Below are 23856 nucleotides of genomic sequence, written 5' to 3'. Positions count from 1 at the left end.
GGGTCGAGAGAGGTGGCTCAATGATTAAGAACACTTGCTCCTCTTGCACGGGACCCCAGAACATGCATGGTGGTTCACAACGGCCAACAATTTCAATTTCAGGGGATGCAGTGCCTTCTGATGATCTCCTTGGGCACCAGGCATGCATATGGAGGCTGCATAGACATGCAGCGAAGCAGTCAGACATACAAAATAAACAATTTGAAGACATTTTTAAAGACTGTGGTAGGCAGATAAATATGTACGTGGTACATAATCCTCCAGTACACACAGTATCTTATTTGCTGTGTTGTCCAGTCTAGTCTTCAAACTCCTGGGATCAAGTAACTTTCAAAAAAAGAAAATTAAAAAATTTTTTTTTTAGACAGGGTCTCCCTGTGTGGCTCTGGCTGCCCTGGAACTCTGCTCCCAAAAGAAATATTACCTTTATTGCCAGATGGTGACAATCTGGAATTGTCACCTTTGCCTTTGGAATCCCAGCACTTGGGATGCTGCAGGAAGGTTACAGCTAATACCTACCCGCCTACTGGGTCATGGCCTCATGGACTATTTACCTGGATGCAGAAGCGTGGGGGAGACCTTCCCTTCCTTCCTTCCTTCCTTCCTTCCTTCCTTCCTTCCTTCCTTCCTTCCTTCCTCCTTGCTTCCTCTGCTTGCCCCGGGGCCCGTTTTTTGGTTGTTTGGCTTGCTTTTGGATCTGATTGATCTCCGTCCATCGTTCAAGCAGAACATCCTGACCTTGTAAGTCTACCCTTTAATAAACACCTGTTTTCTTAATTCTGAGCTAGTGTGAGATTCCTTTTCTGTTAAGTGTCCGATCATTTCCGCCTTCATTGGGAGGCAGAGGCAGGCGGATTTCTGTGAGTTTGAGGCCAACCTGGTCTTCAGCGTGAGTTCCAGGACAGTTAGGGCTGTAACACAGAGAAACCTATCTGTAGGGAAAAAAAAGAAAAAAAAGAAACCCTACTATTATAAATTCAATCTAGGGATCTGAAGACAATAACTCACTGAGTTTGGGATCGATTCTCAGCACCCACATAGTGACTTACAATCACCTGGAACTCTAGTTCAGGGGATCTGACACCTTCTTCTGGCCTTTGAAGGTACCAGGCACACAGTGGAGCACAGACATACACACAGGCAGAACACCAATATACAAACACAAATTAAAATAAAAAATAAATATAATCCAAATGTAACTATATTTAATATTTATATCTAGCATATTGCATATTATATAAATACTAAAGTATGATCTCATTAACATTTTAGATTTAAAACCATCAAATCACTATAGTGGAATATTATTTGTGTTTCAATAAATAAAGCATGCCTGAAGATCAGAGTGCAAAGCAGCCACACTAGTCAGTCATACAGGTCAGGCAGTGGCTGCACACACCTTAAATCCCAGCAGCCACTCTAGTCAGCCATAAAGACTAGGTGGTGGTGGTGCACACCTTTAATTCCAGCACTAGAGGGGAAAATGAAACTGGAAGAGACAGGTTTCACATTCAGTCCCAGTCTGAGGATTAGTGTAGGCAGGATCGCCCACTTTCGGTCTGAGGTAGAGATAAGAGCCAGCTGCTTTGCTTTTCTGATCTTCAGGTTGAACCCCAATATCTGCCTCTATCATACTACAAATCACCTCTCTTTATTAGTGCTCTTATTAACTCGCTCTCCAGCTACTATGTCTTAGACATCCCCATCAACTCTTTCCAACTCCAATCTTCCAAATCATGAGTTCTTTTTATGATTCAGTGAGTCATGATGTTATGATTCATCAAATTATGTCAAACCCATGGGAGAATGTTCCTGATATGCTTTTCTGATCACCAATAAAAGTAATGCTTTATTTAACTTAATTAGAAGGTTTCTTTTCTGTATTTTGAGTAGTTAAGTGACTTAGTGTCGTGGAGGAACTTTACATCTTACCACGCATGCTCTTGTCCTCTCCCAATCCATCCTATTTTTATTGCATAGATAGAGGGGAAGGCAATAGATATTGTTTTTTTTTTTTTTTTTTTTTTTTTTGAGACAGAGTTTCTCTATGAAACAGTCCTGACAGTCCTGGAACTCACTCTGTAGACCACACTGGCCTCGAACTCACAGAGATCCGTCTGCCTCTGGCAATAGATATTTTAAAGATGCATGTCCAGAGAAGACATGAAAGTGTGGTAAGGTCTCTGAATAAAGTTTAAAAAAAGTAAGAAAAGAAAACCACAAAGATTGGAGTTTTCAGGACTACATAAAACTAAAGAATGTGATGAAAAATAGAACCTCTATCAGTAATGGATAGACCCAGATTCCTCCAGTGGATAAGTGAGAAGTGTTGGATTTTTGAAAAAGAAATTATCTAGATTGCGCTGATAAATTTCTTTCTTTGTTTTTCGTTTTTGTTGTTTTTGTTTGTTTGTTTGTTTGTTTTTGTGTTTTGAGACAGGGTTTCCCTGCAGCTTTAGCGTTTATCCTGGAACTCACTCTGTAGACCAGGCTGGCCTCAAACTCACAAGAGATCCACCTGCCTCTGCCTCCTGAGTGCTGGGATCAAAGGTGTGCGCACTGATAGATTTCAAGCCTATCTGAAATTCCTTGTCATTTAGGAAGTTTCAAACATGAGCCCCTGAATTCTCCAATTCACCTGTCTGCATCTCACCTCTGGCATCATCTGCATTCCCATGGCTCTGGGCAAAATACTTTGCCCTCGGCAGGTGCTCAACAAATGTTTCCTACAAGTGTTTATTAGTCTGTAACTGTTTGCAAGATTGGATACACAGTGTGCAAATCATTGCAAGCAACTGCGTCCACCAAGTACCCAAAGTGAACACCAGCTCAGTAAACAAACATTAGCTTTAGGACTCTGACACAGTGGCAGTTTGTTTAAAAAAATTCATTGTGTGTTTATTATTTTTACAACATTGGGTTTTCCTCCCCTCCCCACAGAAATCACCATCTATTTCCTCTCAATATTAATAAGAAGGTTGTTTTTAACACTTCTTTCCATTTTCTTATTAATTGTAACAACAGGTTTGTTTCCTGGGTGTGGAGGAAAAAACTTAGAACCATGGTGTTAGGTTATCTTTTCTAATTCTTTTTTTTTTTCTTTTAAATCTACCATTAGATGAATTTTCAAAACCGAACCTACACTTCTAACCTGTAGCCCATTCAAGGAGAAAACTCACATGCAGCACAGATCTCTCTTCCTTACTTCATTTGGAATGCTTTGCTGAGAGAAAGAGGAGGATGGGGGGGTTCCCAATAATATTTGACATTCTTACATTAATCCAGAGTTTCTAAATATATCTAAGGTTGCATATGTGTCCTGCTTTGGTTTCTGTCGCAGTGAAGAACACCAGGACCAAAGGCAACTTGGGGAGGAAAAGAATGTATTACCTCTTAGAGGTCAGACTTTCTCATCAAGGGAAGAACTCAAGACAGAAACCTGGAGGCAAGAACTGAAGCAGAGACCATGAAGGAATACTGCTTACCGGCTTGTTTTCTTAGGTTGTTTAACTACCTGTCTTATACAGACCCCCAGCCCATGGACAGCACTGTCAGTGCAGGGCTGGACGCTCTCACCTCCCCCAGCAATGAAGAGAATGACCCCCACAGATATGCCCATAGGTCAAGTGGATGGAGGCAGTTCTTCAACTGGGATTCTCTCTTCTCTCATACATGTCTAGGTCTGTGTCTAGTGGGCAGAAACTAGCTATGGTAATATGTTTCTTGTCATTTTTGCTGGGGATTAAGACAAATTTATTGAAGCGGGGACTGCAGTATATATATACTTGTAGTCTCAGCTCTTTCAGTCTGAGTCAGGATAATTGAGTCCAAGAGTTCAAGGCCGGCTGGGGAGAAATATCATCTATAAATCAAAGCAAAACAAACAAACAAACAGACAAACAAACAACAAACTTTTTCCTGGAGATTGAACTCAGGACCCTGAACAACGAAGAGTGGGTATAAGATTTCGGGGATCCCTCCTTCCATTGTGATGCATTTGTATTTTGGCTTAATCAACAAACTTTAGGATGAATCGGAGCAGTTAACAACCCCCCCCCCCCCCCGGACAGGAAGCTGGTTTAATATACTTTCTCCTTTAATTTTTAGCGTGCTTTGTTAAGTCATGTGGTGTCGGTTTGTTGCACTTTGTATCAGCAAACATTGTATAATCCTGGTGTCCTTGGAGGGCAGCTCGCAGTACATTTTATGGGAAGGGAACACGTTGTTCTGAAGTTGGTTAAGATCTTTTAATATCAGATAAAATAGATTCATTATGAGAATCTTGTAGTTCTAGTTTTTTGTTGTGTGTGAACTGAGATTCTTTCGACCCCGGTGAACTGACAGACGGTGGGGGAGGGGGCATTTCTATTGCTGGAGAGGTCAGAGAAGGTGTACCTCAGTATCAATCCAGGGTCTTGGGTCTGCTAGGCACGGGCTCCACTCCGGAGCCTCATCCAAGCCACTAACCAAACCTATTATGCACAAACTCTGGAATAATGTTTTTTGAAAAAAATTTATATATTTTATTATTATGCATTTATTATCATATCATTTATTATTTTCTGTGTATGGCTGTTTTGCCTGCATGTCTGTCCATGTCCATGTGTGCCTGGTGCCTGTGGAGGTCACAAGAGGATGTCAGGTCCCCTGGGGGTTGAAGTGATTGATTGTATTGTGAATCAAACCCAGGTCCTCTTGAAGAGCAGCCAGTACTCTTCACTTTGGAGCCAGCTTCCCATCCCCTTCTAGAACAATCTTTATAAAGGATGTGGAAGCCTGACCCTTCAAGCAGGTCTTTGTGAGTTGCACGGTGCAGGTAGAACAAACCCGCTCATACTTGAAATGGGTGCTCTTTAGAATTCAACGTGCTAAGGTGTTAAGAGTCATTTGAACAACTGAGGCAGCATGTTGAGACGGGAGAGCAGGCATCCCGAGAACTCCAATCTGTGTATATAGTTGGACAAAGAAAAGGGCCAAAAGGTAGGTAGGCTAAGTCTGTGTGGAAGAAACGGGGCCAACACTGAACTTCCCTTTGGTAAGAAGGAAGAAGACTCAGTACATCTCATTTTCTTGGTATTTGTTATGTAATGCTTCATGCATATATATGTATGCCAATTTAAGGGGGGGGGAATAAGCGTACTCCTGTATTTTTGATCTAAAGTAAATGTGGCTTCCTTGGCATTGAAAGCCCCAGTGGCTGCCCGTGTCATCTCTATCCTTCTCTGTGGTAGATGAGGTCATCTCCTTTGGATTCCTCACTCCCATCTTGTTTTCCCCCATTTTAGTTTCAGCACTGTATCAGGCAGCGTTATTTTAGGCACAGAACAGTTAGAATGGCTAATTCACTATAAAACGATCTATTAGGTTGCCGTGCGCCATTCGGGCCGGGAAGAGCAGCAGCTCTGTGCATCCTGGAGAAGCTGAGAGCCCGACAGCTAGCTGTTCATTCCACAAGGCCAGATGCTTCGGTAATCCAAGTTTATCCTGAAGGCCGGGGGTGGGGTGAGGGTGGAGGTGGGATTATTGCAGTCTTTAGTCCTCAGACCTGCACTGGACGATGTGCATCCGGGTTCTGATTTCGGTGAAAGATGGAAGCAGCAGTGGCAGCGAGAAGGCAGAAGCTCTCGCCAGCAAGGAGCGAAGGGGGCAGGGCAGAGCACCACTCCCCTGCCCTCTTTATACATTGGGTACCTACTGATGGGGAAAGCTCTGTTAACCAATCACCTTTAAGAAGTAGAATCTAGTTAAGGCGTGGCTACCTGGAGCCCAGGAAGAAACACTTGGACGGACCTCTCTCTGGGTGATTCCCGCGGGACACAGTGGAACTCGGACTTCCCATTCTTGTGGCTTGAGTTTCCCCTTATAACAATTAAAAATATAATTGTTTATCTTTAAGCTGGCTTGGTTATTTCCAGAATCGAGTGAATAGTTACAACCTACTCTTGGAAAGGGTCCACCAACTTCAATTAATCCTTCCCGGAAAAATCCTTACGGTCAATGCCAGATCAATCAAGTTGACGGTGACAATCATATATTTATCCACGAACAATATAATATTTAGTACTTAAGGTTTCGATATTTTATAAATGAAGTCAAGCTGACTTTATTTTTCTATAACTGGTCTCTTTTTCTTTTGATTTTATAATTTCTTTTTTATTTTATTGATTTTGTGTTTTTGTGACAGGGTCTCACTATGTACCTCTGACTATCCCTGAACTCAGAGATCCATCTGCCTCTCTCTGCCTTCCTAGTGCTGGGATTAAAGGTGTGTACCACCACCCTGGGCTCTTTACTCAAAGACTTTTTTTTTTTAATTTAAATTTCTTTATATGTTTTGGGCAGGGCTGTATCAATCGAGCATCGGATACTCTGGAGCTGGATTTACAATCAACTGCAAGCTACCCAGTGTGGGTGCTGAGAACTGAACTTGCGTCCTCTAGAATAGCCTTGCGTTCTCTTAACCACTGAGCCATCTCCGTAGCTCCCCTCTTCCTTTCTTGAACTGGCGCTGTGTTACCCAGGCTGACTGCACAGTCTTGAGCTCAAGAGACCCTTCTTTATCAGTTTCCTAATTCACTGCTACCTCTCACTTGTTCCTGTTTGTGAGCATTCTGATCTTTGTGTAGTGTCCCTCTATGAATATTCAGTACTCTTCCTAGTCTCTTGGTTTTGTCTTTGTTGTTTGTGTTTGGCTTGGTTTTGAGACGGGCAACCTTGCTTGTTCTGGAATTCTTTGGAGACCTGGCTGGCGTGGGTCTAGAATTAATGGCGTGGGACTACTATGCCCAGTTCCATTCTTTTGTTGATGACATTTGGGTGGTTTTCAGCTCGGGCTACTGCAAACAATTATGCAGAGCACATTCTTATCTCCTGGTGCACAGGAGCAAGGATTCCTGTGGTATCTGTTTGGAACGAAATTGCAAAGTCATCCCAAGTCATCCAATCTTCAACTTTACTGGGTATTAATCTATGGACTCAAAAGGGCCAGTACCGCCAGATTGAGCCAATTAAAGCCCAGAATGCTCAATTAAATTCAAATATCAGATCATCATCATTTTTTTCTTTTCTTTTTTTCTTTTTCCTGCCCGAGACAGGGTTTCTTTGTGTAGTTTTGGAGCCTGTCCTAGAACTTGCTCTATAGACCAGGCTGGCCTCAAACTCAACAGAGGTCCGCCTGCCTTTGCTTCCCAAGTGCTAGGATTAAAGGCGTAAGCCACCACCACCTGGCCGTAATTCTTAATGTAAAGATGGATCATGCAAAATTTTTATTTTATAAATAAAATAAAACTGACCTTTTTTTATTACTTTTTTTTTTTTTTTGAGACAATGTCTCTCTACATAGCTCTGGCTGTCCTGGAACTCACTGTGTAGACCAGGCTGACTGGAACTCCCAGAGAGCTGCATGCCTCTGCCTCCCGAGTGGAGTGCTTTGCACCCTGACAAGGTCAGTGAACTTTACCAAACCACAAACTGTAGTCAGTGTAGAGTGTGAGGGGGAGGGGCGGTAAAACACTTTCTCTTTCTTCCTCTGCTTGATGAACAACCCAGATGATTATAAGGTTAGCCCAGGGGGTCTAAGGGCTTGCTAACCCATATGTATGTAACACATTGGCTCAACACATATATAACATTCACAGTTTGCCAGGCTGGTGCCAGATTCTGGAAATATAACTGTAAACATGGCAGACCAGGTCCTTGTCTTTACTTAGTTTAGGCACCGTGAAGGAATGAAGATGACCGTGTTGAAGTTGCTAAGCGATCAGTGGTCTGCCAACTTGATGCTTAGTAACCAGCTCTGATGGGGAGAGGAAGTGGGCTTGTGGCTTTTGTTTACTTTTGCAGGTGGAAATAGCCCCACCATAGCTGATTTAAAGCTGCAGCTCTGACTTCACGGCGAATCCAAGCGAACAATCAGTGCTCAGGGAGACGCGAACTGGCTCCTCTATCCCACTGAATGAAATCCTTAACAAAGGACAGCTTCATTCAGTTTGGCTCATTTGTTGCTAGCGTGGGGAAAGGGGTTCCGATGGCATAGGAATTCTTTTTTTCATTTGCATTGAGAAGGAATCAACTATTAAGAGGTATAAAATGTGCCTTTTACATCTATACTATTGGATTCTTTTAAGATAACTTCATTTCTAAATACAACTAGAAAAGACTGTAATAGACATAAGTGTAAATTAGTGTCACTCTATAGGCGAGGGCTCAGGTCTCCTCCTGCTGTGTCTGCCCTTCCCTCAGGGGACCTCGTGAGACCTCTCCCGCTTCGCTCCTTCACCCCCTTACTGAGCCTCATCACTCATCCATTTCACAAAATTGATAGAACCCTTGGCCTGGTCTAGATGTTGCTCTAGAGGCTTCAGGACTCAGCCAGTGAAGCGCCCAGCGCACAGGGCCTTCTTTGCTCTCTTCACCCTTCTGCCCTGGAGGGTCCATGTTTCCTCTCCCTTGCTCGCTGCTGCCCATGCTCACAAGCCTGCTTCCTCTCTAGGAATACTTTGATGTGTCCTTGCTCTGGAGGTCTCTCTTTCCACCGGCAGTGGAAGATGTCCCCTTCAGTTCGCATTTGGGTTTGCCTGACATTTCCTTATTTATTTATTTATTTCTGTAGTCATCCATTTTATTTCTTTGCTTATTACCATAATCATCCATCCATTGATTGATTGATTGATTGCTGTAGCCATCCATCAGACTTTTTTAAATTCCTACATGTTAACAAATGTGTAAGGCACATGTGTGGCGAACTTACCATTTATAAATGTTTACCTATTTGGCATACTAAAGAATTATTTTAAATTATCATACATATACACATACAATTCAAGACAGATCCTCTTTTTTAAAGGTTTGTTTATTTTATGTATATGAGCGCTCTGTCTTCATGTATGACTTTATGCCAGAAGGCATCAGATCCCACTATAGATGGCTGTGAGCCACAAATGTGGTCCCTTGGAATTGAACTCAGGATCACTGAAAGAATAGGCAGTGCTCTTAACTGCTGAGCTATCTCTCTAGCCACCTCAAGACAGATTCTTGAATATATGACCCAGCAGGCCTTGAACTCTTAGTCCTCCCACTTCAGTTTACCCAGGAGTTGGGGATATAACTGTATATGCTGTATACAGTTTATAAAACTATCCATTTGTATATCTTTTCTCTAGAGGCATTTTATGCATAAATTACTTAAGTCATTTAATGAACTTTTCCTGAATATAAAAATATATAATTTGGGTACTGGATTATACCTAATCCATTTAAGGTGGCTCTGCATTTAAGAGCACGGGCTGCTCTTCCAGAAGACTCTGGTTCAATCCCCAGCAACTACATGGTGGCTCACAACTGATTGTAACCACAGTTTCAGGGGATCAGATACCCTTGCACAGACAAAATACCAATGCACATAAAAGAAATTATACACACACACACACACACATACACACACACACACAGCTCGTCGTACATAGTTTGGGGAAGGACAGTGGTAGAAACAGCAATTATATAATCTCACAACATATACTAGTTATTAAATTTTCGAGGTGTATTCTTTTAGTCATTTTTTTTCTAAACTTAAAAATAGAGATCATTGTAGCACGAATTCTAATTGATCTTTATAAGTAAAACTCAGAGTCAGATATTAGGGGATGAAAGCTGAAGGACCAGAGAAGCGGAGCATCCAGGTACTAGATGTAGACCCATATTCCTATATGGTGTGGCAGCCAGGCTCTGAAGCCACAGGCCCCACCTGAGGACGGTCACATAGCCTACCACACAGGCCATCGTAATCTAACAAAAGGTCAGGATGTTGTTGCTCCTTCTTTGTAATTTGGAGGATGCCTGATAGAAATGCTAATTCAAACCTGTGTGACAGCTAGCATACACAGCAGACAGGTAGTTGTGGATGTGACTGAAAGCCATTCACCTGGTTACCTAGGAGACAGAATGCTAATGTATTTCCCTAAATTAAGTTTTGGTATAAAGACTGTTTGGAGAATAAAAGAGAAATTCTTCAGGATGTGAACTCGGGACTTCATGAGGGACCACTAAAAATCTCCCTCCCGATAAAGCCATGTGAGTTGTGTCTTTATTCTGGCGCCTCCACACTGGTTCAGGGAGAGATAGTTTATGTTGGGGTATGGTCAAGAGAAATAATTGAGGGTCTGGGCTAGCATCGGACCCTGGCAACTAGAGAGTTCTTACCTCTATCAATGCTCAGACCAAAGGACAATCCTGTTCCTATGAACCCTCAGATTGAATGCTGTCTCTACGAAACCTCAGACTGCATCTCAGGCTGAATCCTGTCTCCACTTTGCTAGTGCTGGGATTAAAGGCATGGGATCACCTTTATTTGAGTTCTGTTTCTTTTTTTACACAGATTCAATCATCTCATGTAGCCCAAGATGGCCTTGAACTCTTAGAGTTCCCGTCTGCCACTGTCTCCCCAGTGCTGGATTAAAGGTGTGAGCCACCACTACCTGGCCTCTATGGCTAACTAGTGGTTTAGCTCTGCACTCTGATCTTTTCTGGTTCTTCGAGACAGGATTTGGAGCATTCCTTGAGCTCTTGTAGACCAGGCTGGCCTCGAACTCACAGAGATCTGCCTGCCTCTGCCTTCTGAGTTCTGGGATTAAAGGCATGCACTGCCCGGCTCTGCACTCTGATCTCCAGGCAAGCTTTATGTTAGATTACAAACAAAATATCCTATCCACCTTTTATTTACTGTAACCTAGGATGGAAATTCTGTCATTACCTTGCGGTAGCTTTTGAAGGCATGACTTTAGATGCTACCTAGTAATCCATTTTTAAACAGAGCTCGTTTTCCTGATTAGTTCCTTATTACCGGAAGAGGCTTCTTTAGAAACTGGTGACTGTTACCTTTGTCACAAGCTACAGTAAGGCAAGAATGGAATATGTAATTGTCCTTCTCCTTCTCAGGCAACAGTCACCAGCAAAATATCACTGCTGTAACATGCCTATGTATGTGCTGTGTTCCGCTAGTTACCGTGAAAAAACACGCACACTGCCTAAGACCCAGTTCAGTTGGCATAAAGGTCAATGATGGTTCTGGATAATGTAGTCCAGTCTAGCTTGGTATTTAAAGCAATCCTCCTGTCTCAAACTTTCAAATCCTGGGATTAAAGATGTGAACCACCTTGCCTGTCTGTGGCCTTTTTTTCCATTTACATTTTATGTGGAACTGAACTCTGAACTCTAGTCCTGGAATTGGTAGGAGTTGCCCAGTGAGTCTAACCTCGTTATAGATGGGAAAGTTGAAATAAATATTTCTTTTAACTTGCTGACATTAATGTCAGGTCTCTTAACTTCCTTCCTGTCCTATCTTTATGATACAATCTGCAGACTAAGCTAGCTTTGTCTTAACACAGAAAGAGGGGCAGAAATAGAGTGCTTGCCTAGCATGTCTGAGGCACTAGGCTTGCTCCCCATACCAAAGACCAAACAACCAGAAAGAGGGTACATTTACTTACATGTCATAGAAGGCCAGAGACATGTAATCAAGAATATGGAAGGCGTATGTCCACACAAATACTCGTATATGAATGCTCATGGAAATATTACAGTGAAAACGGAAAATGCAAATGCCCATCAACAGTTGAGGGGATAGAGTGGGATAAGATTCATACAACAAAGTGCAACCATGTGGCTATTGAAATAATTACGTTGAGAGAAACCAGACAGGAAAGCACTGCATCTAAAATTCAAGAAAATTCAAATTACTTCAGAGCACAGAAAGTCAGTCCATGGTTCCAAGGGGGATGGGAGTGGAGCAGGGAGGAACCTCCAAGGGACAGGTAGATGAGAGTTGATTGTGCAGGGGGCGTCAGAGCTGTCTGCATGCTACAGTATGAGCCAAGGACGTGCCGTTTGCCGCGAGTCCATTCTACTGATTGTACAGGGGGCTTCGGAGCTGTATGCACACTAGTGTGAGCCAAGGATGTGCCCTTTGCAGTCGGTCCATTCTACTTCAATACAGTTGTTCAGCTCGTAGGTTTCAAAAGCAGAATGCGACGAAAAATAACAGAATCTGAAGCACAGGAACAGTCCAATGACTTCTGGAGATAACTGACAAGGCAGGCTCTATTCTAGGATGATAGTTTATCTGAACAGAACATTACTATGAGAAATGCAAAGTCATAAAAATAAAAAATAGAAATGACATTTTTGTCCCCCGGTAATCATGTCATTTCCTTATACCCGCACAGTTGCTATAGAGCGCAATCTTTTTAGTGTTCTATTCAGTCTGGTTGTTTAAAGAGAGCAATAACCTTGCTGTATTTTTTCCTGGACTACTAGATTGTTCTTTTATGAACAAGATGGCCAATTGCTGGTGTGTGTACGTGGGTGTGTAGAAAGCTACGCTCTATCTATAAATTTTAGCAAATGCTCTAATTTGTTCTGTGAATTTGTCGTCAATACTCAGCGGCGGCAGTAGAAACTGGAAATTTCTAGAAACCATACCTTCTTCAAGATGAACACTATAGTTCCCCCCCTCCTGCCCCTTAATGTGAATTCAGTAGTCAGAATTTCCTATTTAGATTTTCCACTTCTGCGAAAACAAAGAACAGCTTCCGCCACTCACATGGGCTACCCCCACAGGGAGAATTTCTCAATTCCTTTGGTAGCTTGTTTTGAAGGAAAGTTTTATTTTCTGAGGTCTTTTATTCCGTAGCGACCCGTTCTGCGGACGGGTAAGCTCACACTGTCTTTCTTCTTTTTCTTTTCTTTTCTTTTTTCTCCTGAGGGGCAAGAGGCAACTCTCAACTTTTCAGTTCCATTTTGAGACTCCCTAGCCGGGTGAGAGAGAGGAGAGAGAGAGAGCGATAGAGAGCAGAGGCGTCTAGGGCAGGCTTGGTGTGGGGCGCGCGTCGGAGCAGGCGCGCCGCGGCGAGGGGGAGGCAGGTGGCAGCGGGGGCGCGCCTCCCTCCGGCCGGCCCCGCGCACGCGACTCGCCACCCCGCGCCGCGGGCCCCCGCGCCTCCCTCTGCGCGCTCGCGCCCTCCCTCCCCGCCCTCGCCCCGCCCGGGCAGAGCCCTCTCCCCTCCCCCCCGGCCGGCCCCGCGGCCGCCGCCGCTGCCGCCGCCACCGCGACCGGAGGCGCTGGAGCCTCGCGATAGTGTTTGCATTGGCGGCGCGTGACGCCGCCACCGCCGCCGCCGCCCGTAACTGATGCAGAGGTTACCCCGTCGCCTGAGCCGCCACCCACCGCCCGCCGCTGCCCGGGCGACGCCGGGGACCGACGCACTGCAGAGGTGCCGGCAGGTTCCGCCCGCGGAAGTGGCCTCGGCCGGCGCGGTCCGCGCTCCGCCCGCGCTCCGGCTCCGGCTCCGGCTCCGGCCCCGCGGCCCCGGCCCCGCGCCTCCCCTCAGCGCTGCCCTCCCCGCCTGCCCTCCGCCCGGCGCGCTCCCCCGGCGGCGCGGCGCTCCCCTCCCAGCCCTCGCGCCCGCGCTCGCCCTCAGCGCGGCCCCCGCCATGACGGAGGCGGGTGCCGGTGCCGCCGCCGTCGCAGGGGGGGAGTCGGGCTCCCAGAAAGTAGCTTGATGAGTGTCCAAAGTAGCAGTGGAAGTTTGGAGGGGCCGCCATCTTGGTCCCGGCTCTCCACGTCTCCAACCCCGGGCTCGGCGGCGGCGGCCAGGTCCCTGCTGAATCACACGCCGCCATCCGGGAGGCCCAGGGAAGGTAAGCGCCGCCGCGCCCTCCCGCGGGCTCCCTCGGCCCGCGCCGACCCCGGCCTGGGGTGGGGGGTGGCGGTTGGCGGGCGGGAGGCCTGCCCTCGCTCCCGGAGCCTCCCGGCCTCGGGGATCGGGTGGGCTTGCCCTCGCGGTGCAGCCTTGGCGCGCGAGCCCCCTCCCCTAGCCCGCACTCCTCCCATAGAGGCGGTCCCCCGCGCGGCGAGCCGGGCTGCCCCGGGACCGGGAGGATGCCCCTCGCCCGCCGCCGGAACGCTCTGGGGCTGACTCGGATCCCCAGCGCGGCCCCTAGAGCGATCCCCAACGGCAGGGAGACTCGTGGGCAAGGCTGTCCGAGCCACCCCTCCAGATGGTGGCAACTTTCCTTCCTTCGCCATCGACTCCTATGCGTTTGTGCGTTATGGCTCCCGGGTGCAAGAAGGCTCGCGGTCTTCTCTGCCCGGGGTTGTGGGTTTGTTTGGGGGGGATATTCCTGCGTGAAGGTTTCTGGAAAACACGCACGGGGATCGGTTACAATTGTTTTCTAAGTTTTCTGGCTTCTTGCATGCAAGTGTTCTGCCACCAGATGTAGCAGTCACACAGCTAGTAAGGCACCTAGAGCTTTTGACTAAAATGTGAACTTGGCTAAGTATACTACATGAAATGGGATTTGGGAGAACACTCATTTACCAGGGAAGAATAAATGTGCATCGGATCTATTTGCACGCGCTTTTGTCTGGAAAATGCGTAGCCGTATGCGTTAGCTATTGGTAAATGGGTTGTTCGCTCCCAGTTGTCTCACACAAGGAGGTTATCGGCACCTTTAAAAAGGAAAGAAGAAGAAAACGTTTGGAAGTCCAGCAGCCTAGTGAATTTCGTAAAACAATTTAGAGCTTCGATTTATGGAGGAGTCGACAGGATTCGTATATTTTGAAAATATTTCTATATTTTCTATCCAGTGCCTAGATAATTGCTAATCAAGTGTTTCATGCCCGAATCCAGTGGTTCGGGCATAGCATTCTTTGTCATTTTTGTTCCCGTGAGCATGTGTGAAAGTGACAATAGGCTCAAAGATTGACATGAATATGCTCTGGAAAATTCATGGGAAGGTTTGATTTATGGCATCCATTAAACACGCCGACTACATTGACAGACATTTTCCCCTTTCGTCTCACCCCGACACTGATTTTTCATTATTAGAAGATAAAAGCTTATTTATTGAATGGCTAAAATTTAATACATGAGTTTTTCTTTCTGCGCTTGAAAATTTGTACGATGTTTATGTACATGTATAAAGTTGAATATTTGTAAGTAGATGGTTTTAAGTGGCATTTGAAAATAGGGCACGTAGTGCTTGTACCATACCTCCACTTTGTAGTTTCATTAAAATGCCTAATGATAGCAGGAGCTTTGAAAGGTCGTCTTGGTTTCTAAAGTACTACATCACTGTAATAATTCCTCATTCATTTCCCACGTGTTTATTGAGCCATTACTATGAGCCAGGACCCGTATTAGTTAATCTGCTGAGGGCATGGTGTTGGTTTAACAGTTGACATCTGTTATCAGTACTAGGAGTTTGGCAGCCACCAAATTCAGATGGAGTTTCAGAGGAAGGTCAGGTCTAGCCAGACTTCTCATCCATCCATCCATGCTATTCTGCACCACTCCTGATGTTGAAAAATTCTGAGTGGTTGGACTTACGTAGCTCAAACTTCCAAGTAGCCAGCGCCCCCACCCCCAGCACAGCAGTTTAGTTTAGGAGGGAGGTTCAGTTAATACTTGAAATCATAGGCTATGGTTTTGTGAAACACCACATTTTCCTTCCTTCTCTCCTTTCCTCCCTGTGGGACCTTCCATAATAGTGGGCGAGCTTGCTGCCACAGGGTTACACCCCAGCCCTCAAAACTAGAAGGGCATTGTGGGGCTTTTTTTTTTTTTTAACTAACCAACATGTAAATTAAAACTGTGTTAATCCCCCCTTCCATTTTGAGACTTGGCACCATATTCTTAGATTTTACCAACTTCAGCAGGAATTGTCTGTAGGATGCCCTGGGAATCACGATGGAGACCGTTGTTGTGATGTCCCCGGTTTTGTTATGAAGCGTCAGTCCCTTTGCAGGTATATATGTTAACATTCTGCATAAACTGATTAAGTTTGAGAACTTTTGACTACAGGTGAGGACTAGTAAGAAATGGTAATGGATCTTGATTCAAATTATTGAGCAAATGTATTAAATAGCACAAACTTTGTTTCTTGAAAATCTGAACCAAATTAACTTTTAGTCATGGAAAAGTGTGAAGTTCAAAAGATGTTAGGGTACTGTATGTTTGTGAACTTTTTGTCAGTGATTTAATTTTTAAATTTCTATTTCATGCGTATGACTTTTGTCTGTGTTGTGTATAAACTATGCATGCCTAGTGCCAGAGGAGGTCAGCAGAGGGTGTTGGGTCCCCTGGAACTGGATCACCCATGTGATGGTTGCGCGCTGCCCTGCGGCGCTAGTCTACAAGAGCGCAAGTGCCCTTAGCCACCTAGCTGCATCTTGAGCCCCTGGTGAGCTTCTTTTCAGCAAATTAAACTTTGAAATTGGTTAAAGATATGTCATACGTGTCTGTAAAAGTTATTTTGAAGTTTTGACAGATTTGACTCCAAAAGTCTAAAAAAGGTAATCTGATTATCTTTAATGTTATATATTTGGCTCCCTTTCTACCTTTATTGCTGTAATTCCCATGATCATATTCATATAGTATTATTTGATTTTAAAGGCAATATGGATAAGTTTAGGAATCTGTTAGCTCTTGGAGTTTTGTGATAGATGAGGGATAGGCTGTTTTCTTTGCTCTGAGTCCCAGAATTTTTCTTTAGTAATTTGGAAGGCTGCTCATAGATGCTTAGCAGGGTTCCTGTTGTATCTTTTGAACTTGTGCTCTCTAACCCATACTGTTTTTATAATACTGATACTAAGGGGTGGGGAGGTAAGAAATTAAGATTTCACTTGGCAGCAGAGGCAAGAGATCTTGGAGTCTACACAGTGAGTTCTAGAACAGCTAACAACAAATGAAAAGGGAAAAAAAGAAGGGGGGGCCACATCTCAAGTAAAGGTCAGTGTGTTGAAATCTAGTGTCTTACCAGCTAAATAAGCAGATTTTAATTTTATTTCTTGTCTTTTGCATGTTAACATACGCTAACTTCTTAAATTCATTATTGCTGAGAATCAAAGATTGATTATTCAAAATAACTTTTCTTTCCTCATCGACCTCACTAGTTATGAGTAACTTTACCTTTGTGTGAATAGTGGGAGTATTAGTGACAGGCAGCATCACAGAGCAGCTAAGTTGCTGCTTTCAGACAAGCTTCCGTGTTTGAACACTGCAGTCCAAAGAAGAATAAAGTGTTTAACTTCAGATGCTTGGCTACCTGTAGGGAGATGTTAAGGATACGGTGTGGACTTAGAACTCCCTGTTCACTAGCTAGAGGACTGGTTTGTTGATGTTTTAGGGTTCTAGCTCAGGAGTCAGTATATGTGCCATCTTTACACATTAGCAGAGCAAGAGAAAAGACAGCCCAGTATAGAGGGCTGGAAATCTGAGAGATGCTACACTTTTACAGACTTTGGTCTCAGCTCCTCTTAATTCTGTTAAACATTACTGAGGATCCCAAAGATTCTTTTTATGTTAATTAATGTTTGCTCTATTAAAACTGATAATTTTGAAAGTATTCATTAATTTTAAATGTAATTAGTCAGTTACATGTTAAGTGAAATTTTTTGTGAAAAAATAGTTCTAAAATGAAAAAGTTAGTATAGCTAGTGGTATTATTTTATATGTTTTCATAGGATTTTTTGGCTTCCTGGAAGAACAGCTGGGTTTTGCTTCTGCTTTCTGTCTGTTGGATATGTTCTGGTTGAGGTGTGTGAAGCCTTGGTCTTTCCGGGGTGACTGGCCATTCTCTGATGCTGCACCAAAATCTGCCAGGACAGACTACTGGCACAGTGGAAGTGCTTTGTACTCTAAAAGTGTCTGTGAGGATCCACAGAAAGTCAGTGGACCGTATATTCAGGCTAGTGAAGACTGGAGAGGGTTACACATGGGACACATATATTTCGAAAACATTAACGGAAAATAGATACACTCTCCTGGTTTAGAGAGCAGAGCTAATTCAGCAGGTGAATGAGTTTAGTGTAAATTTTGGAGAAGAACCTAAGACCGTGTAGCTGCTATGCTGCCCAGCTTTTCTAACTGGGGAGAAAGAAGTATTTAACTCTGAGGAATTTAATGCAGACTGCAGAGACATTTTGTGTGTGCAGGAGGCGGGGACGGCGAGGGAGATGCGAGATAAATCCAGTAGATTCTTAGATTGGGTGCTCTTGGATTTAACAATTTAGGATTCCATCTAGTTTAAAAATAGGAACATTCTGACATTCTCTTTTCTTTAAGAATCCCTAAATATAGTTAAATTGTACTCATATCCATGAATCTTTTGGATGTTCTCAAGTCAGTAATATTAAACTGTTGTTGGTTTTTATTCTTCTACATTTTGCTCTGATTTTCCTCTGAGGGCTTTTCTGGAGTTGATAGGATCAGTCTTGTTGAAATGTTGCTAAGTTCCCTGTAAATATAATGAGTTCTGACGACATTTAGAGAGCTGAGTACTGTTAATGGTACAACTTGGTTGAGTGTAATAAACTGAGCACAGGATTTTAGAGTACTTTGGGGGGCCCGTTTACAATTTTGAAAGAGAAATTATCAATATAGTCTAGTCTTTTGTTTGTAATTGCTCATATGATTTTAGAAGTAATGCTTCAGCTTTTTTTAATGTTTGTGAATATATAGTCAGAAACGAGGAAAATGTTTAAATTGATCTCTTTTGAATTTAAACAATGCACATTAAATATAGCCTGGATATAAAATAAAATCAAGAATTTTAGTTTTATATTTTGAGGGTTGTACTTGTAATATTATTACTTACAGCAATTCATTTTTCAACCTTATATGGAACATAATCTCTTCTGTATCTTGAATTTTTAGGTGTTGGTAAGTTAGGCATTAATTCTTGTTTGTAGCGGTCTGTGTAGATGTTTGCTAATTGAGGAGGTGGGGGCAGGCGTACACATCTGTGTGTGCAGAAGCCAGGGTGTCTAGTTTGTCAGTTAGAGCTTTAGCCTTTTCAGGATACCTAGCTTGTTATTTGGGTTCTGGGAGCTAAACTTTGGTCCCAAGACATAGCAAGTGCCTGTCATGAAAATTTAGTAGTGGTGTATTTTTTGTTTGTTTGTTGGTGGCTTTTGGTTTGTTTTGAGACAGGTTCTCATGTAGCCTGTGCTGGCCCCAAAAATAGCTGTGTATTCTAGGATAAGCTTTGAACAGGAATGGCGTGCTGCCATTCCTATCTGAATTGATAGTGTTAAGTGGGAGAAGCAGTGTGGTATAGATGAGGTGACTGACATAGTCTAGTATTTGTTGATTATTAACTGTGGCTTTGGACAAGTTGCTTATCTTGGTGCTTCAGTTTCATTAACTACGGATCACAGTGCTGCAGGGTACTGGGGAAGCCATCTAGTACATATCTTTCATTTTTCAGTTGTGGGAATGCAGATAATTTGTCTAGGTGCTCACTGTAAGAGAGTTGAGACCAAAATTCAGATTTCTTACTTGTAGGTTTGTGGTTTCTTTCTTAGACTTTGCAACAGCTTTTTAAATATAAAACTGGGGTAGTGCAGTCTGGAGTTCTGCAGTACTTGGTGTCGGGGATTAGAGGCACTGATATGTCTCTTCAACAAATTCTCCTGAAGAACAGATGTGGCATTATACACATGCAGTCTCACTACTGGGTTACATAGTGGGACCCCATCTTAAGTAAAAGCAAAAACCTCCAAAGACTAAGGTGTGGGCTGAGAGTTCAAGGCCAGGCTGAGCCATGCAGTGAGTTCCTTAGCATGGTATGGTGGGGCATTGTTGTTAATAGGTCCTTACTATTTAAGACTGTGAGCACCTCAAGTAGTATGCGATGTAATCTTGCTCTTAAAAATGATCTGTATGTTAAAAACACTTGAGAGTGTGCTAAGTTATGGAAGTGTGTAAGGAAGACGATGAGTCGGCTGCACTGGAGTGTGTCTCAGCTGTGCCCTGGGCTTGCCTCCAGGTTAGAGGGCTGCGTGAGTAATAATAAAACAATTAAAGTGTGAGTATGCCTCATAACATAGGTCTGTTACGTTACTTTAGTTTTACAGGTGACAGCATTGAAGCAGAAAAGTACCAGCATGTGCCCAGCCTCACCTGGGTAACAGTGGCAGACTGGGATTTAAAGTGAGGCTTTGGGTTATAATCGCTAGGCATAGTGGCTGCAAGGTGGAAATTTGGTTTTGAGTAATTCTGTTGGTTCCTCCCCTCCCATATTTTAATTACAAGGCCATCTTTTTGAGATTAGTTTAGTTTACAGATAAACCTTCGCTAATTTTTTGGCATGACTTTTATACATGCATGATCTTACATGCCATTTTTTACAAAGGTAAATTTAGAGCCTTTGTGGAAAATGTTAGAAATACATTAATGGAAAACCTCTTTATGTTTGGTAATCTCATTTAGAGTTCAATTTATCTTAATTTTTTTGCTTTATAAACCCACTAGGGCTATAGCAGATAAACATTTGAACAAAGCATTTTCCTTGGAAAGAGGAGCAATCCCCTTGTGAAGGCTGTGTAAGCTGGTGGCTGAGGTTCTGGACAAAGCTGTAATGCTTCAGGCAGATCTTTGACTTTTATTAATACTCAGTATGGACAGAGAAAAGCTTGACATTCAGTCTGTGCCATCTATGCATTATTTTAAAAAACCACATAGCTTTAATTCTAATATTGCTTGGAAAATTATTGCCAAAATTCTTTGGGAAATCTAATGAGAGACAGAGAGGTTGAATGGGTTGATAGAAATTGAAAGCCTGGGGTAGAAGTATCTATTGAACAAATCCAAGTGGTGGTTAATTTTGAATTCAGTCTTCCCAATGTAGCTTTATCATTCGGTCTGATATTTGGTGACTTTCAAGAAGGCCAATTATTCTTGTACTTAAATAAATGCTACAGTCTTCAGATTCATTACAAAGATAGATAGTTTTCTTAAATGACTTATAACGTTTGTTTCATCTTACGTGGTTCTTTACAGATTTCTAAATCTGTACCTTTCCTATAATTAGCGGGAGAAAACACCAAGCTTCCTTTAGCTTTACATTCTGAAGCCTTGTCTGAGAAGTGCTGGTATCAAGTGCAATTTCATGGTTTCCTACACAGTGTGTGTGTGCTTCCCTTTTGATGATAAATGTAGTGCCACTGGAGAAGGTCAGAGAGGTTTATGTGAAGCTAATAATAACCATCCTGTCTTAGGAGACCAAAGGCATGTGCGTTTTTTGTTTTCTCATGAACAGTGTTTATCCCTTAAAATACTTCTTTTTCCTTCTGTAAAAAATGTGTTTTGGTAAACATCACTGTAATTGGTCAAGTTTGTGTACTTTTAAGATGTTTTAATTTACTTAAAGATACAGATGCTTCTCAGGGTTCTGGATCTCGGTAAACCATCACTCATGTATTTGTGACAGTCACAGGAAGTGTACTGTTAACATCCCTGTTTACAGATGAGGAGGTCTGTTCAGAGATTTCGAGAGGTGAAGAGCGGACCTCACTCTGTCCTAGTTACACAGAGAGGCTCAGCAGAGCTGAATCTCAAACTGGACTAGATTGAATGAAGTACATGGTCTTATGTACTTCCCATGTCTGGTGGTGCTGCTTCTTTCAGCAGATATACTAGAATAGACAGCTGTTCTTCCCAAGCTAGTGTGTCAGTCATTATGCTTTTAGAGGTTTGTTTTGTTCAAGATGTAACTCCTGCCTGGCCTGGAAGCTGCTGCATAGATGAGTCTGGCTTTGAACTCAGAGAGATCTGCCTGCCTCTACTTCCAGAGTCCTGGGATTAAAGATGTGTGCCCCTCAGTTATGTTTTATTTTGGAAGCTGGCTTTGACTTTGAATCCTTTGTGATTTAGCATTTAAGTGCTAAGATTATAAGCGTATGCCACAATCCAGCTTCGTCCTTTTTGTTTCTTGTTACTTGTGTTCACAATGTAATAGCTTTATTCGTGAGACTGGGAATTGTGTGGAGGAGTGTAGAATGATTCTAGAAGCAACTAGATTCAAGAGCTCAGATGTTATCTGTGGGCTCTCTGTTACCATTTCTGTATTTTTCTAGCTTCTTGCTTCTGGAATCCCAGGCATTTACCTGTAGCTTAGCAACCACAAATGAAAGACAGCTTTTCCTTTATAATGTCCACATGCCACATTTTGGTTAATGCTTATCTGTTTGAATTGCCTATTCCTTAACCCTCTTAGGACCTTGGAGACCAGTAAGGTTAGGAAAGCTGTCACAGTCTTTCTCTTGAGAGCACATGAATGGGTACAGTGAAATACAGTTCCTGAGGAAGAGAGAATTAGAAAACAACTAATAAAGGGTTTATTTGGTTGTATTTTTTTAAAAAAATCTTAATTGTTATTTGTGGCTATTAAAGGCAGTGATATGACAGGGTAAATTTAAATTTTTTTTTTTAGAAGACTGAATTTAAATCACTAGTGGGATTTGAAAAATTGCCAATTCTTCATTGTCTTTTAGCTTCTGCAGCACTGCATGAGATGGACCTGTGTTTATAAGCTAGGGTAGGGTTTCGTACATTGTAGAATACCAAGTTTACATATTATTAACATATGCCTTGTACTTAAGATTGTCCAAGTATATAGTTTAGCTTATCAGTGCTCTGCTATAGTTGCTCCAGGCATTTCTTACTCTGTTTTAGACTCCATTTTATAATTTTAAAGGCTAACAAACTGCAACATACTTCAAACTCCCAGCCCCTCCTGCTCTTCCCAGTATTTCTACTTGATAGCGTCATAGTCATGCACCACATGATCAAGGACAGGCCACAAGTGTATCCAACGCCTTTAGATTGTGTTGCCTCATCCTCTATGTAACCGTTGTGATGTTTGTATGAGACTCAAATGGCTCAAGGTGTACATTTCTTAGTATATGCCTTATGTTAAGTGGTATATGATTATATATACTTTTTGAACTTTGGCACTATGTGTAAAAAGTATTTTCATGTAGAAAGTTAATATAATGATTTTAAACATATACTTGTGTTGAATTTGGGTACCAATTAAGGTTTTAGCACATACTGTTTCTTTTTTCTTTTTCCATTTTTAAATGATTCTTTATGTACATTGGTGTTTTGTTTGCATGTATATCTATATGAAGGTGTCAGATCCCCTGGAACTAGAGTCACAGACAGTTGTGAGCTGTCATGTGGGTGCTGGGACTTGAACCCAGGTCCTGGAATGGCACTGAGCCATTGCCAGTCCTACTGTAATTTTTTAATTTAGCTAATTTATAGATTTCCTCCCCTCCCCTTCCCTTTAGGCAGGGTCTTTAGTAGTCTAGTCTGGTCTCCAATTTATGGTCCTCATGCCTCAGCCTCTCAAGTATTAGGATGCAGGTATGCATGTACCAACCTAGCAGTTCCTGTAGTCGTTTGTTTGTTTGGTTTTTTGAGACAGGGTTTTTCTGTGGAGCTTTGGAACCTATCCTGGAACTTGCTGTGTAGACCAGGCTGTCCTTGAACTCATAGAGTGCTGGGAGTGCTTGTTTTCCCAAGTGCTGGGATTAAAGGCGGTGTGCCACCAATGCCCAGCTAGTTTTTTGGTTTTGAGGGACGAGAATTGATTATATTTGAAACATGGTATGTCATTTATTACCAAACTCTAGAGCAATAATCTTTAAACACAGTGCTCGCATTCACTCTGTCTCTCTCTCTTTCTAGGTTTTTCAAGACAGGATTTGTCTGTGTAGCAGCTCTGGCTGTCCTGGAACTCGCTCTGTAGACCAGGCCTTGAACTCACAGAGATCTGCTTGCCTCTGCCTCCCGAGTGCTGGGATTAAAGGTGTGCGCCGCCACCACCTGGCAAGAATTGGTACTTTTAAGCAAATTAGAATTTAGACACATGAAGAAATATGAAGCCAGTATCCTAAGCTAGCCGAGTGGCCGGGAGTCATCAAGTGGCCTCCCTTCTCCTACAGTATCTGTGTACATTTCTTGTTTCCCTTTTTTATCAGACAGCTTTCATTAATTCTGGTTCACTTGGCTT

General features: G+C 43.0%; 1 protein-coding gene across 1 annotated transcript in view; it reads left to right on the top strand.

Annotated features, from left to right (window-relative positions):
* The first annotated feature begins 13115 nt into the window (after positions 1-13115).
* The window catches only part of Tlk1 (tousled like kinase 1), a 103580-nt gene continuing 92839 nt past the window's right edge, over positions 13116-23856 (top strand). Inside the window, exon 1 of the mRNA XM_085680972.2 lies at positions 13116-13692. Within this exon, the coding sequence (XP_085537098.1) occupies positions 13554-13692 (139 nt within the window). The 5' untranslated portion in view covers positions 13116-13553. The remainder of the gene's footprint in view (positions 13693-23856) is intronic.

Source organism: Myodes glareolus, chromosome 21 (assembly GCF_982192425.1).
Source record: "Myodes glareolus chromosome 21, mMyoGla1.1, whole genome shotgun sequence".
In the NCBI taxonomy this organism is placed as follows: Eukaryota; Metazoa; Chordata; class Mammalia; order Rodentia; family Cricetidae; genus Myodes; species Myodes glareolus.
This window is presented reverse-complemented; position numbering and strand designations above follow the sequence as displayed.